The sequence below is a fragment of the Sinocyclocheilus rhinocerous genome, unplaced genomic scaffold (assembly GCF_001515625.1).
Source record: "Sinocyclocheilus rhinocerous isolate Xijiao unplaced genomic scaffold, SAMN03320098_v1.1 scaffold2061, whole genome shotgun sequence".
In the NCBI taxonomy this organism is placed as follows: Eukaryota; Metazoa; Chordata; class Actinopteri; order Cypriniformes; family Cyprinidae; genus Sinocyclocheilus; species Sinocyclocheilus rhinocerous.
In genome coordinates this window covers 458,448-474,777 of record NW_015633531.1, presented here as the reverse complement: position 1 = coordinate 474,777, position 16,330 = coordinate 458,448, and the positions used below count along the sequence as shown (strand labels likewise).

General features: G+C 37.9%; 2 protein-coding genes and 1 pseudogene across 2 annotated transcripts in view; all 3 read left to right on the top strand.

The window, feature by feature from the left end:
* Positions 1-7,094, top strand: part of LOC107744228 (von Willebrand factor A domain-containing protein 5A-like) — a 31,267-nt gene extending 24,173 nt beyond the window's left edge. The window contains exons 22-25 of the mRNA XM_016557753.1: positions 849-1,011; positions 1,097-1,220; positions 1,336-1,417; positions 6,886-7,094. Of these exons, the coding sequence (XP_016413239.1) occupies positions 849-1,011; positions 1,097-1,220; positions 1,336-1,415 (367 nt within the window). The 3' untranslated portion in view covers positions 1,416-1,417; positions 6,886-7,094. The remainder of the gene's footprint in view (positions 1-848; positions 1,012-1,096; positions 1,221-1,335; positions 1,418-6,885) is intronic.
* On the top strand, positions 2,639-6,901 carry LOC107744227 (von Willebrand factor A domain-containing protein 5A-like; annotated as a pseudogene).
* Positions 7,095-8,191: 1,097 nt separating the features above from the next.
* The window catches only part of LOC107744225 (von Willebrand factor A domain-containing protein 5A-like), a 14,129-nt gene continuing 5,990 nt past the window's right edge, over positions 8,192-16,330 (top strand). The window contains exons 1-12 of the mRNA XM_016557752.1: positions 8,192-8,400; positions 8,652-8,788; positions 8,850-9,015; positions 9,093-9,268; positions 9,678-9,766; positions 9,847-9,991; positions 10,073-10,152; positions 10,231-10,345; positions 10,432-10,590; positions 10,673-10,776; positions 11,580-11,797; positions 15,904-15,939. Coding sequence (XP_016413238.1) covers positions 8,361-8,400; positions 8,652-8,788; positions 8,850-9,015; positions 9,093-9,268; positions 9,678-9,766; positions 9,847-9,991; positions 10,073-10,152; positions 10,231-10,345; positions 10,432-10,590; positions 10,673-10,776; positions 11,580-11,797; positions 15,904-15,939 — 1,465 coding nt within the window. The 5' untranslated portion in view covers positions 8,192-8,360. The remainder of the gene's footprint in view (positions 8,401-8,651; positions 8,789-8,849; positions 9,016-9,092; positions 9,269-9,677; positions 9,767-9,846; positions 9,992-10,072; positions 10,153-10,230; positions 10,346-10,431; positions 10,591-10,672; positions 10,777-11,579; positions 11,798-15,903; positions 15,940-16,330) is intronic.

The following is a 16,330-nucleotide window of genomic DNA, read 5'->3' as shown; positions in this document are numbered from 1 at the left end:
TATATACATACACACATATATATATATATATACATACACACATATATATATATGCACACACACACACACTCACTGCCAAACATGACATGAAATTGAAGCAATAGTTATGCTCAGAGTTGAATACTAGTTGACCAGCTCAATACATACTGATTATACACTGTATACTACTTGCTATTCTTTAAAAATAATACGTTAAAGGCATTATTCCATGCTCAAAGATTCGAAATGATTAATACTAGATTGTAGTCATGTGACCTCATCATGTTGCATGTGAGTGGATCAAGTTATCATCTTCAGGAAAACATAGTTTAATTCACAATTTAATTCAAATTCGTGTAAAAGACGTTTCGAGTCATAGAAGGGATGTTGAAACTTGCAGCTGTTAATTCATTCATCACACTGAACATGTTGAATTTACATCTTATCCGCAACATTTATGACCTCAGCAGGTCAAAGTGACGGCGGTGAATACAAAAACGCATGAACAGAGATACCAAGAATAAGTGTTGATGATTAGATTTTATTCATAACAGGTTCCAGGACACATTTTTACACATCTCTCTAGTTAGCATAGACCCTACCAAATCTATCATTTGTGGACATTTATATATAAATTTCATTCACAATCCATCTCTGTTTATTGCCAGAATGCAATAACTAATAGTTTGATATTTGTACATCTGAATTTAACAAATAATTACTAATTTAAATAAAGCATGCTACTTTGAATATGTTTTTTCATTGAACATCAGATCAGATCTGTCACTTTATTATTTAAAACTGTTGCTGCTACAATATTGAGGTTTAAAAGCCACAAGTGAATTCCTGCTTTCCTGTTTTTATACAAGTGTGTGTGTGTGTGTGTGTTCAGCTGATCCTGAGCCCCCAAAGGACACTTTTCTCCAGCTGGTTTCTCTCCAAACGGCGTCAGGCTGCTGGGATCTGGACGCCACACTGGCTGATGTGTTTGGGAAGACGGAGGATGAGCTGACCAATCAGAAACCAGCACAGGTGAGAGATGTGATGAAATAATAAGACAGTGATGATTGTGTGCAGTGTCCAGTAACAAATGCAGTGGATGATGGTTTGTACACAGGTGGATGGGTCAGTATGGGCCACTCTCCTGGCTCTGATCTGGTTATACGGCTGTAAAATAGAGCAGCAGGTGGAGTGGCAGTTTGTGGCCATGAAGGCAGCGTCATGGATCGGCTCTCAGAAAGGTGAGATCTCCATTCCAGACCACATTCATTCAGTCAGCGTTCATCAAGAGACGTTTCAGCAAATATCTTCAGTTCTTTGACACACACTGATGATTTGAGTGTGTGTGTGTTTCAGTGGGAGATCTGTCTCAGTGTGTGTGTGGGGGGAATGTCCTGCTCGGATGTCAGGTGACCAAAGAGACTCTGGGAATCTGAAGATGTCAGTGTTTCTACACTTGACGTCTTCAGTGATGCGTCAGAAGACCAAAGAACAGATAACAGATAACTTAAATGATATCACGCTCTCTGCCTAATATTCCTGTGACTTTGCTTCTCTGCGCTTCCCCTCCTCTTGTGCTCCTTGTCTCCCCCCCCTCCTCTCTCTGTCTCGCTCCCGTTTGTGCTTTCTCTCTCTCTCCTCTCTATTGTCTTTACCTCTCTCTATCCCTTATGTTATACACGCATGCGCATATATGTATATCTCCTCATGAGTTCAAATGTTCATGTAAGGACAAGGGTCTTCCAGTTGGGGGGTTCACTGAATCCAATCTGAACAGACCCATCTGGATCTAGAGGTGTAGCTGGAAGAAAATCCTTTTGTTTGCCAAATGTATTCCTTTATATGTAGTTGTTTTTCTCCTTACATTCATATATGATGTAGTAGTGTATAATTTGTATTGGATAAAAGCACTGCACCACACCTTGCAATGTAACTATATAATTTACGGATGCAATAATAAACTTTGAAGAAGTTTGTGAACAGACAATTGGCTTCATGTTCATAATTCTTTCTATGGGCCCATGCAAGGACTGAGAATAGTCGGACGGCATCGAAAGATGAAGAGCTAAAATATTCGTAACATTTAATCAATGTTCAATCTCATATGCTCAAATCAACACCTAATTCTAGATATTTTAGCTTGCACCATCATTTGAGTATTATGTACCAAAGTAAAAAAAACAGTCATAAAATGGTTTTCTAAATATATCAAATGTTTCCAAGGTATAATAACTTAAATGAAGCAGGTCACATATAGTACTGTTCAGCTTTTGTTTTGAATCGAATTAAAAATATATATTTCAATTAAACAAAACTTTTATTAGTTTTGTCAGTGATTTACTAAAGCTGTTGGTCCTTAATCACTAACACTGATGATACTTTCATACAGCAGAATCATGTTTAGAGTGCAAAATATGGATTTCAACACTTACAATTAGGAAAATCCCCTTATTTCAACATTTCAACACTTGCATTGAAAGGAAAATCCCCTTAACTGAAGAAACATCCATGCGGAAGTTGCATTGAAACTTAACCGATCAAACCAGCGCACAGCTTCCGAACAGAACCTAATTAATATTCATGAATCAACGTAGGCACAGCCCTCCAGTAGGTCTTGGCAAGTCTGCGCACAAAATAATTAATATTAATGAGGCATGACTTCACTGTCGACTATTGGTCTTCTGACTGATACCGGAGAGGTGATTGAGCGACTTCGTTGTTTCCCCAAACTTTTGACATCATTGTAAACTTATAAATAACACTGATTTAATAGTTAAATGAGTCAGTCTGTAAAGATTTAAGGCCGTTTTCAAGGCAGCAGGGTCGGTGTTTGAGTTTCAGTTTCGATTTGAAGTAAACAGACGGAGCCTGAGAATGGAGATCTGCGGTCTTGTGACTGAGAAAAATGAACCAGGTATGAATTCACCTATTTACATGTAATGTTACCTGCTTCCTGAATTAAAACTTTTTAAAAGTAGGAGAGCTGAGGTGTTTTCCACGCGATTTGTCTCAGTATTTAACCCATTAATAACGCAATTTTAACCGAGATGTCATTAAGGGCTCAAGTCTCCTTCTCCTTTGTTTTTTTTTAACTCCGATATTTTAATTATATCAACACGTTCTTGTTTTTTCTGACAATGCGAGAGTTTAATAAACAATAGCGAATTAGTAAATCTGTCTTAATTCAGTAGTTGCCTAACAACTGACTGTGGTGGTCAGCTGACCTGCCTGTGGTGGCTCCTGCCTACCAGTCGAAGGCTGAACCCCCACTCAAAAATGTTCCTAAATGCGTCCCACTTCATAAATCGCAGTTCATCTTTAAATTCAAGCTCATCAACTCCACCTACAGAATGCCCACAAAAATCTCTTTATGATTCAGAAGATTCAGAAAGTTTATTTGTTGTGTTTTTGTGTTGGTTTGTGTGCCTCAGTGCCTCTGAAGAGCATCTCAGTGGAGGTTCTGGTTCAGGATCATGTAGCCACAGTCTCCTCCACTCTGCAGTATGTGAATGAGGAAGAGCGCCCCCTGGAGGCCTTGTTCGTCTTCCCTCTGCCTGCTGATGCTGCTGTCTGCCACTTCAGTGCCAAGATCGGAGAGCAGGACATTGTGGCAGAGGTGCAGGACAGAGAAACCGTGAGTCCAAATACAAACTGCAACTCAGTTGCATATATTTTTACTTTACATCATTTAACAAAACTGTATCCGATCAGGCAGTATGGGAGGCATGATGAATCAAGGGAAAGGAGCACAGATGCGCATAGAAAGTGCAAAGGTAAGATTTAATTTTGGGATTTTTGCTCTGTTGATGTATGTTCAGATGAGACACACTTGAATATCTGTCCATGTCTCTCTGTAGGACACTCTGCTGTTACTATTGAAGAGTCTGCCCATGGGATGCTACTTCAATATTTATGGATTTTGAGTCCTTCTTCCCGTTAGTGTCTAGATCTTCATTCATAGATATTCCCCTTCCAGATGATGTTACTGTTGACACACTGTCTCCACCCATCAATGTGCTCTTCCAGGGTCAAAGGACACTCATTTATGCCCAACTTAAAGGAGAGGTGAGATGATTTAGCATGTGTTTCTTTAATGACAATTAAAAACCAGTGTCTTTCATTTAGATTATTAAAATCTGCCTTTTCTCTTTCATAGAGTTCAGGAGGCCCTGAGGGAACAGTGACAGTCAAATACAGTCTCAAAGATCAACCAGTAACAAACCAGCTCCACTTCTGCCTCAAACCAACAGAGGAAACACAGTAACACACACAAACACACATAGAAACACATTAAATTGGAATGACATCAACTGTTTGCTTTTCTAATCCAACAAATTTCCTCCATGTTTCTGCAGGTTGTCTATTCACCGGCTGGTGGCTCGGACCCTGATCCGTTCTCTGGAGCAGAAGGAGAGGTCAGGTGCTGCAGATGTTGAGGGCATCAGGAGCAGGATGGTGGAGCTCAGTGTTCAGGCAGGAGTGAGCTGTGTTCATACAGCCTTCATTGCTGTTAATAAAGACAGCAGACAGACTGTGACAGGACCCCTGCTGCAGAGAAGAGTGCCAACATACGGTTAGTGCTGTTGTGTTAGTTGTGTGTATAAAATCCCTTTTAATTTGACTTGACTATTTGACGTTTACATTAAGATGTGAAATCAAATGTTTTTCAGATTCCCTGATGGAAGCAAATTGTGGTAAGGCAACAATCTGTTATTTAAGCACAAAGCGTCGTTGTGGCAAATTGAAGCACATTCAGCCACACCAAGTGTTTTGCAGCAGGAGGGGAGGAAATATATCTCAAGCTACCCATTCTTTTTTTGACCCAAGAAATTTTATAAAAATATGTTCTCGTCTCGTGCAGCCATAGGACAACTGGTAGAGTCATAGAAATTTCACATATGTGAGGAGAATGAGTCTGTGCAGGTTTCCTTCTGACATTTTGAAATAATTATTTGAAAATCAAGTTTTAACATTGTTTACATGTCTTTCTAGTGTTTTTAATATGGTTACAGACAAACCATGTGCAAATTCATCAGTCAACACCATTGCTGAGCATTTTCTTCTTAAAACTAAAGTCAAAAATAAGCTTTGAAATAGCTGTACTAAATGAATATACTACATGAGGTGAGGGGTGTAGAGTAGTATTCAAGCCATTTAAAGGCATGAATAAATTATTTTCCCTGGAAAAATGTTTAAATGTGTCACATTGTCAAAGATGATATCTAACCTAGTATATTTATAACTAATGACCGCAGGGTGTCTTTAATAAAGTCCTGTAAACAGTTTACTTGCGTTGCCGGGTTATTGATTTTGCATGTAAACCTGTAAAATGGGTTATATATTGCTACATGCTATTCTTTAAAAAAACAAATAAATGACAAACATTACTCCATAAATAATTGAGACAGCTGCGTTTAATTGCACTTTCAGCAGTAAAACGGTTATTTCAGTAAACATGTAAATTGTGCTCTGATTGTGTGTATAAATCACTTTTACTGTCACTTGACTCTTTGATGTTTACATTTGATGTGTTCACCTCATTAAGATGTGAAATCAAATGTTTTTCAGATTTACTTCTAAAATGTTCCCTGGCAGCATATGGTAAGAAAAACCACAGTCTGTTATTTGCATGTAATGACACATACTACCAGTCAAAATTTGATTTGATCTTGAACTTTAGTCATACTAAAGACTTAAAGGGGTCATATGTCGCTGAGGAAATACATCAACTTAGTGCTGTGGATTGCCGGATCGGCTTTCACCGTAGACGAAGCGGAGTCCAGGTCGTCACATGTGGTTGCCTCAAGCCCGCCAGCTTCCGCTCACTCTATCCTGCCGGCCGTTCCACACCAAATACACAAAATAATGTGCTTTTTTAGCAACGTCATATGACCCCTTTAAATTCATTTAAACAGGCATTAACACTGCTGCAGGTTTTAAGATATATAAAAATATGATTTTTGCAGCCATAATGTGTTTCTGTCTGTTGTTACGGTTAATCTTTAAGCAAGAAAAACATACAGTTTACATTTTAAATAACTTTTCTTTCTTTCTTTTTTTTTTTTAGTGAGTGCACCCAAACAGAGGATCGGATTCATGACAAGTAACACAATGAATACACAGCATCACTTAATCTCACTAAATGTGCAACACAAATGCAGCATCACCTCATGGTTAACGATTATTGTTGTCATTTGCAGAGATCCAGAATTTCTTCCGCCGTCGTTCTAAGAAGCATGTGCTCTGTTCCATGTCTGCTCCCATAGAGAAACAAACTCATCTACATCTTGAACAGGCTGAGGGTGAGTACATTCTCAGCAATTTTTTATTTTTGGTTGAACTATTCCTTTAAAACTATCTGCTATTCTTTAAAAAAACAAATAAATGAGAAGCATTACTCCATGATAAATAATTGAGACAGTTGCATTTAATTGCACTTTGAGCAGTAAAACGGTTATTTCAGTAAACATGCAAATTGTGCTTTTCAGCTGCTCCTGAGCTTCAGAAGGACCCGTTACTGCAGCTGGTTTCTCTGCAAAAGGCGTCAGGCTGCTGGGATCTGGACGCCACACTGGCTGATGTGTTTGGGAAGACGGAGGATGAGCTGACCAATCAGAAACCAGCACAGGTGAGAGATGTGATGAAATAATAAGACAGTGATGATTGTGTGCAGTGTCCAGTAACAAATGCAGTGGATGATGGTTTGTACACAGGTGGATGGGTCAGTATGGGCCACTCTCCTGGCTCTGATCTGGTTATACGGCTGTAAAATAGAGCAGCAGGTGGAGTGGCAGTTTGTGGCCTTGAGTGTGTGTGTGTTTCAGTGGGTGATCTGTCTCAGTGCGTGTGTGTGGGGAATGTCCTGCTCGGATGTCAGGTGACCAAAGAGACTCTGGGAATCTGAAGACGTCAGTGTTTCTACATCCTGATCCGTCAGAAGGCCAAAGAACAGATACTGTTTCATTTATCGTTAATCCGTTACTTGTTTCATAACATTTAGTCCATTTTTATTTGCTCAAATCTACAGTAAATTCTAAATATGTGTGACCTGCACCATTTGAGTTTTATCTACTAAAGTAAAAAAATATAAATATATAGCCTGGGTAGAGTGGAACCCCCCCAAGGACTGTGTACTTTTTTTTCTGTGAAACAAAAATTAAATGTGTCTAGAGTAGTTTTTAAAGTTTTAGTGACAATGACATCAATTATAAACCAAGTATGAAAAATGTCCAGAGTTTTCATGTTATTAGATTTTTAACAAAAATTAAATTGTACCAAGGGGGCATTTTCCCCCACTCTATACTATATATAACAATATGTTTCCAAGATAGTCATTTAAATGAAACGGGTCACATATAAAAACTCTATTGTGTTTTTGCTGTTTTGAAATGTAAAATAATTTGAATAAAATTACCGATTTTTAAACAACTTTATACTCCTGGTTTTTGTTTGTCTGTCAGTGATTTACTAAAGCTGTTGGTCCTCAATTGCTGAGGATACTTTCACACAGCGGCAGAATCATGTTTAGAGTACGGTTAAAATTAGGAAAAAGCAAGGAGATATTATAGAAACTTTTCTAAAGTATCACATAAAAAATACTATAGTAATTTATAGTAAATACTATAGTGTTTTTAAACCATACTATAGTAAAGTGTATTATACTGTATAATATTTACAACACTTTGTTAATGAAAGCTACAGCATACTGGAGTATGAACTATAGTGAACTGTAATAAATACTGTAGTATACTTTAGTTTTTACTACAGTAAACTGTAGTGTATTGTAGTATAATATACCCTATAGTTGTAGAAAACTTATTACAGTATTGGGTAAAGTAATGTGTTTATATTACTATAGTTGTTATATTACCACAGCAACTATAGAATTACCACAACAAATTAATTCAAGTACTTTACTATAGTATGGTTCAAAAACACTATAGTATTTACTATAAATTACTATAGTATTTTTTCATTAGAATTAGAATGATTGTCTTTCGAAAAGGCGAGAGGGAAAAAAAATTACCTTAATCAAAGAATTATCCATTCGGCTGTTGAAGTTTAAACACGATCAGAACACTGCATTTTCGGAGCACTGCGGTTCCGAACATAACTAAATTAATATTCATGAATCAAACGTGGGCACGGCGCTTCCGTACAACTCAATTAATATTCATGAGGTATGACTTCACTATACTGTTGATTCTCTGACTCAGCGGTGATTCAGCGACTTTGACCGCATTAGAAACGCTCAGAAACACTGATTTAATCATTTCGTGTCGATCTGTGAAGATCTGAGGCAGATAAAAACGCGGTTTCGGTGTTTGAGTTTCAATTTCGGTTTGAAGAAAAATCGTTATTTCGTTTAACGGAGCGTGAGAATGGAGATCTGCGGTCTTGTGACTGAGAAGAATAAGCCAGGTATTAATTCACCTGACCTGTTTGCTGTTGCCTGTTTCTTATATGAAAACTTTTGCTATATGTAGGAGAGCTGAAATGTTTTGACACATATTACTATTGCTATCTCAATATTTAACAGAATTTATGGTTTTCTCAAGAAAAACAAGAAAATTATTTTTCAACGGTCAACTGCGGCATGTCACACACCCCGTTCTCTTTGTGAGGTTTTCTTCTCTATTAGTGATGTTTTTGTGTTGGTTTGTGTGCCTCAGTGCCTCTGAAGAGCATCTCAGTGGAGGTTCTGGTTCAGGATCATGTAGCCACAGTCTCCTCCGCTCTGCAGTATGTGAATGAGGAAGAGCGCCCCCTGGAGGCCTTGTTCGTCTTCCCTCTGCCTGCTGATGCTGCTGTCTGCCACTTCAGTGGTTCGTCTTCCCCCTGCCTGCTGATGCTGCTGTCTGCCACTTCAGTGCCAAGATCGGAGAGCAGGAGATTGTGGCAGAGGTGCAGGACAGAGAAACCGTGAGTCCAAATACAAACCGCAACTCAGTTGCATATATTTTTATTTTACATCATTTGACAATACCCATCAGCCCTCTGCTATAGTGGAGGCAGGAGTGACCACTGCTCCACCAGGTAGAGGATTATGGGATTGAACTGGGATTATGGGATTGAGCGATGAAGGTGTCACTGACTCTTTCTCTGTTTTTCAGGTTCTCTGATGAGGGACCCAGTGGTCATGATAAGTTTGTACCCAGAGTTCCCAGAAGAATTGATGAAATCACTGGCAACTCAATGCGAGTTTGTTTTTGTGATTGACAGATCAGGCAGTATGGGAGGCATGATGAATCAAGGGAAAGGAGCACAAATGCGCATAGAAAGTGCAAAGGTAAGATTTAAGGTTAAAAACAGCATTTATTTAAATGTATTGAGATGAGACACATTTAAAATCATCATGAGACTTGGTTCACAACCAATTTTATTTCTGTTTTGTGACATTTCTGAGGAAAGCGATATATTTAATGAGGAAGAATAATGTAGTCTGGGTCTGTATTTTATCCATCTCCATTTCATATCAGACTCCGAGTCAAGTGATTGGAGGGAAATGACTGAAAAAGTCAGAAGGGTTTGTGAGGTCAGAGGAAGAAGTTATTATGTTTTGATGAAAGACAAACCATGATTTCTTAGTGCACAATAAAACCAGTAATGTGCATTCGGAAAGTAAATACAATAGTTATGCTGTAGTAAATACTATAGTTTTGATCTCACTTTCACTTTCTGTCCATGTCTCTCTATAGGACACCCTGCTGTTACTGTTGAAGAGTCTGCCCATGGGATGCTACTTCAATATCTATGGATTTGGCTCTGATTTTGAGTCCTTCTTCCCGTTAGTGTCTAGATCTTTATTCATAGATTCAGTATTGAAATGTGTCAGTGGAGATGAGATGTTTTTCTGTGTCTTTGCAGTCAGAGTGTTGAGTACAATCAGGACACAATGGATCAGGCTCTGAAGAGAGTGAAGGAAATGCAAGCAGACATGGGCGGCACAGAGATATTACAGCCTCTAAAACACATCTACAGTCAGCCCTGTTACCCCGATCACCCCAGACAGGTACAACACCTCACTGTGCATCTGAACAACGCATTGTACCGATGTGAAGTCAGAGTTTTAAGACTGTTTTTCTCTCTTCAGCTGTTCGTCTTCACTGATGGAGAGGTGGGAGACACTAAAGAGGTGCTGGATCTGGTGAAAAGTCACGCTCACTCTCACAGGTAAAGCTCTGTTGGGTTTGATCTGTCCATCATTCATATCTTCATCACTAACAGTAACAGAGTTTATCGTGTCTTCAGGTGTTTCTCATTGGGGATTGGTGAGGGTGCGAGTGCCGCCCTCATCACAGGAATGGCCAGGGAGGGATCTGGTCACGCTCAGTTCATCACAGACACCGACCGCATGCAGCCCAAAGTAAAGCTCTCCACTGGATTTCACAGGCACAAATGTTTCCTAGTCAAATGTCTCAATGGCTTCTCTTTCTCTTCAAACTATATCAGGTGATGCAGTCGCTCAGGTTTGCGCTGCAGCCCGCTGTGCTTAATATCTCTGTGGATTGGACCCTTCCAGATGATGTTACTGTTGACACACTGTCTCCACCCATCAATGTGCTCTTCCAGGGTCAAAGGACACTCATTTATGCCCAACTTAAAGGAGAGGTGAGATGATGTAGCATGTTATGACATACAGACACTGTCTCATTTGTTTAGATAATAAAAATCTGCCTTTTCTCTCTCATAGAGTTCAGGAGGCTCTGAGGGAACAGTGACAGTCAAATACAGTCTCAAAGATCAACCAGTAACAAACCAGCTCCACTTCTGCCTCAAACCAACTGAGAAAACAAAGTAACACACACAAACACACATTTAGACGCTGAAAACCACAGCTCCAGTCCTGCTTCAGAGCAACTCACCTCTAAAACACCTTTTAAATGATCAAACTAGAAATAAAGCCTTTTGTTGCCAATTAATTTTATATAATTTTGACTTTAGAATTATAACCAGTACAAGTAACACAAATTTACACTATAATATCATAATAATATACCAGGACCATATCATTGATTTATTTTATCAGGATCAAGTTGACCAATATAATTTTATGTAATTAAATGCTAATTATTTTATAGTTTAAGTATAATTTATTACTTTTTATTTATGCCCCATTCAACCTCTCACCTTTATTAAATTAAAAGGACTTAATTCTTTAAACTTTTATTTGTAAAATGAATAGTTAGCCATACAGTATTTATGACTGCATATTGTGATACCTAAAGTGATTATCAATTTAGTGTATTGTTTTTTAGACAGAATAAGGTAGCTTTTTAATATCAGCCATTTATTGGTTTTCAGCTGTAAGATAATAATAATTATTGGCCAGAATTAATATCTGTGCATTTACTTAGGAAAATCTCCCTTCCTAGTTATTGAATCATCTCTCCAAAAATAATATAATCAGTAATTTTTATAGTAAATAACACAATATAGTAGTGCATTACTTTTATCTTCAACACATCATATCAAATGTTAGTTGTTTGTTAAATAAAATAAATTCTATTTAATTATTGTAGATTTTCAGTTGCAGTTGAATCGGCTCTTTGCTTTTCTAAGTCAACAATAATTCACAGTTTTCCTCCATGTTTCTGCAGGTTGTCTATTCACCGGCTGGCGGCTCGGACCCTGATCCGTTCTCTGGAGCAGAAGGAGAGGTCAGGTGCTGCAGATGTTGAGGGCATCAGGAGCAGGATGGTGGAGCTCAGTGTTCAGGCAGGAGTGAGCTGTGTTCATACAGCCTTCATTGCTGTGAATAAAGACAGCAGACAGACTGTGAAAGGACCCCTGCTGCATAGAAGAGTGCCGATATACGGTTAGTAGGGATGTGCATCTCGTGACTCAGGCCGATACGATACGCATCTCGATGCATAGCCAACGATACGATACATTAAAGATACATATGAAGCAGCTACCGATGCGATGCGATACGATTCACCCCTATTACGATGCAGTGCGATCCGATTTCGATTCGATTCGATTCAACACAATGCAATTCGATGCAATATGATGTAATGGAGAAAATATGATCACTTTTAATGCCTCGAGGCCTGTTTCATAAAACAAGTTAACCAAATAAGCCAGGCTTATTTCAGTTAGTCTGACTCATTGTCAAATGATTTGGTTCCATAAAGCAAATTTAACATAAGTCTAGATCAAGCTTAGTCACGTGGATCGATTTGATCCATGATCGACATTAAGGTCTGCTTAAGAATAAGCGTGCACAAATTAGTGAGATTGTGTGAATTTAATTTGTCGTTAATGGAACCACTTTAGCCCTGAGTGATTTGTTAGGTTATTTCAAGTCAGGTTTTGGACTTTAATCCCAGTTTTTCCTTGGGTCTCCGTGGTGTTGTGATGCGTCATATTCACGCAGCAGCAGCGGTGATGAGAGAGCGCGCTTGAGAAACAGTTTAGAGAGGAGAAATCAATCTACATATAAAATATTGGTCACAGATTATTGGTCACTTTCTAAATAATAAAAGTATTGCACATCCACTAGTAATTATATATAAATGAATCGTTTTTTACTGATGCAAATATGTTAGAAACGATGCATCGCGATATAAATGACAACTTGTAGCCGATGCACACTTTTTAAACCGATGCATCGCATCGTTAACTTTTTATGCCGATGCACCAAGCGAATCAGGGAATCTTCCCATCCCTAATGGTTAGTGCTCTCATTGTGTGTGTATAAATCACTTTTACTGTTTACTGTCACTTGACTATTAGATGTTTACACTGAGATGTGAAATCAAATGTTTTTCTGATTTGTCTTTAGAAATTGACACGATGCAAATAAATTATGGTAAGACAAACAATAATCTGTTATTTAAGCATAAAGATCATTGCTCATTACCCTGTTGTCACCTGGCATGTAAACACCTGCATTCCATCAGCTTGAAATGTGTCAGGAATTGGCCCAATCGGCCAATAGGGGGCGCTACAGTGATCAAAAACGCGAAAGTGCTCATAACTCCTAGACCGTTTGTCGTAGACTCAAATATATTTTTGGAATCCTTGGGTCAAGCCACACAAAATTGCCTCCTGGTGATTTAGGGTCCTGGAGGTCACGTTTTTTAAAATTTTGAATTATGTCCAAAACCTACTTTTGCGAACTAGTCCTAGGTTTTTTGCCCGATCAGAACCAAACCAGTGCAGAAATGTTCTCTGGACAGTCAATATCAATAATTATAAAAAAAAAAGTTTAAATTTTGACTCACCGTCGCATAGGGACACCAAAACGTCCGTTAGGGGCAGGGCCACTTTTACTAAAATGCCTATAACTCCTGAACGGAATGAGATATCTTCACCAAACTCGGTACACATGTGTATAAGCTCAATCTTTGGTCAAATAAAAAAAAAAGTGCGCAGCTCTGCTACTTGGTGGCGGTATAAAATGGAAAAAACATAAAAACTGCTATAACTATGCAACCATTGGTCCGATCGACTTGAAAATTGGTATGCAGTGTCTTGGTCCAAATTGGTACAAGTGTCTATGAGGACATTCCCATATCTCAAAAAACATGGCCGCCATTGGCCAAAGAAGTTTAAGCACCTATTAGACAAGGTTAACGGAGGTCGATCGGAACGAAACTCGGTGGGCATGTTCGACTCATGGCCCTAAAGGTGTGTAAGAATTTTGAAAGAAATTGGCCACTAGTTGGCGCTAATGAGTTTTATGGGTCTGTAATCACGTGGTGTTTCACACATCCGCACAATATGCACATCATTTGATAGATCTTCTCATAATGCATAACTTTGCCTCAAGAACCATTGCTGTCAATAAAATTGTTCATTAAATATTCTCAATTATGTTAAAAACCTACTTTTGCAAACTAGTCCTAGTTTTTTTCGATCAAACCACTGCAGTAATATTCTCTGGACTCTCTAGATCAATAATTATATTAAAAAAAAGTTGAATTTTGTCCTTTGAATAGCTATAACGGGGTCATTTTAAAAAGGGGTGTGGCCAAATAAATCCAAAAGCCTATAAAACCATACGAAAACTCACAACTTTACGAAACTTAGTGAAAACATGTGTCAGAAGACTCGTAATAAGCATGCAAAGTTTCATGGAGATCGGACCATAGGTGGTGCTATAACAGTTAAGAAGGCAATGACCTCAATTTGTAGAACATGTTCATATATTCACACAAACACTAGATCTTCATATCATATAATAGACCTCCTCATTCTGAACAACTTTGCCTCTGGGACCAATGCTTTCAATCAAACTGTTCATTAAACATTTGAGATTATTAAAAAAAACTACTTTTCTGAACTAGTCGTAGGCTATATACTCAAAATCAATAAAATCAGTGCAGTACAATTCTCTGGACTCTCTTGATCAATAATTATCAAAACACTTTGAACATTTGCATTTGGACAGTTATAACAGGGCCATTTCATAATGTGGTCTTGATCTAGTGTACCCAAAAGTCTATAAATCTTCAAAGAAAACTCAAAACATCACAAAACTATGTAAACTTATGCATTATATGATTCTAAACATTCATGCAACAATTTTATGGAGATTGGACAGAAACTGACACTGTAACAGTTATGAAGGTTAAAAACATTCTAATTTATTGAGATGCACCTGTATGCTGCATTCCCTGAAAGTGCAAATACAACCACTAGATGGCAGCAAAGGATCACTCATTGGCTCATTCTATCACTTGTGTAGTTCTTTTCTCAGGTTTTACTTAGGTACTGACATTCAGATAATAAATCATTATTATTACATTTGAAATCACATTTAGTCAAAGTTTACCACTTTATTTATACAGACATATTAGTTTTGACAATTATGCCACATTATAATTAAATGTAAACCTAAAAAATATTAACAGGACACTTCCAGTAAGCATTTTATTACCTGTAAGTTATTTAAAAAATCTATATCTACAACATAATGTGTGTCTGTGTGTGTGTGGACATGCATAGTCTTTATTAAGTAATAGAGTGTGTCTTAAGTAATATAGTTCAACCTTTTCATTATTCTGTGTGTGTCATCATATTCTCCGTCATGGATGCGTTCTGGTGACAGCCATACATTTCACGTTGGCTGAGACCCCTGACAGCATAGAAGCCATGAAGGCCTTTAAGTGCTTGAACCCCGGTAATTGCTGCTTGCAGCTATATTTTAGATTTGCTTCTAGGACATTTGATCCCACTATGTGTTAAAGGGGTCATGAACTGCCTTTTATTATTATTTTATACTGTTCTCTGTGTTCCACTTATAATGTTATCAAAATTTTTACATCAAGAAACATAATTTAGAAGTAATAGGCTATTTTCTGTCCTGTTTTTAACCCCCCTCATCAGAACTCTCTGTTTGAATAGGCGTGGCGGATTGTAGACTCGGAAATAAACGCCCACTGCTATGATTAGCTAGCAGTTGTGTATGTTTGACAGCCAACATCCTTCACAGATGGACGCTGCTGTGATTTAGATTAAAAATACATAAATATTCAGTACATAGCAAAAGATCTGTAATAACAGACAAAGCAATAGTGCAATAGCAACAGTTACTTACACTTGTGTTGCGACATTACTGTCGGATCCAATATAGTCGGCACAGCATCGTATTTTAGTTTCAATCTTTCTGAAAATCCAGGTCAAATTGAGCCTTGTTTGTAAACGAATCTTCTGTAAAATGAAGTGAACAAAGGACCGAGTTCTTACTGATGCTTCATTAAAAATAAAGTTCATCCACTCTTTCCTAATGTTGGTATCAGAAGGAATGCAATGCAAAGATGTACAGCGTCTTGTTGTCTTTGGAGCCATCTTTATCGTTTGGTTTTTGTGTAGACCTGCGCGCTTGCCTTTCGTTATTTACACTACAACTTTAAACACAAACAAGTATTATGATAATGTATATGACATTTTTCTGTGTGTTATTTTTTATTTCAGATCACATAGCACCCCGCGAGTTTCGTTTATCTGCACGTAAGAGAACAAAGTCTTAAGGAGCTTTTCTTGTTCGTTTGCTTGTTTTGCTTATATATATATATATATATATATATACACAATATGTTCATATCTGTGAAAATGTCTGTTACTGTAAAGCCTTGTTCTGAAAAGAGTAAGAAAAACATAGTTTTCATTTGAGCGATCTTTTCTTTTTTTTTTCCAGTGACTCACACACACACATACACACACACACACACACACACACACACACACACACAGAAGATGGACACAATGGTTATGTTTAGAAAGTACTAGCTTAGTTACTGAAAACTGTGCAGTATATAAAGGAATAGATCACCTAAAAATGAAAATGTACTCACTCTCATGCCATCTAACATGTAGATGAGTTTGTTTCTTCATCGGAACA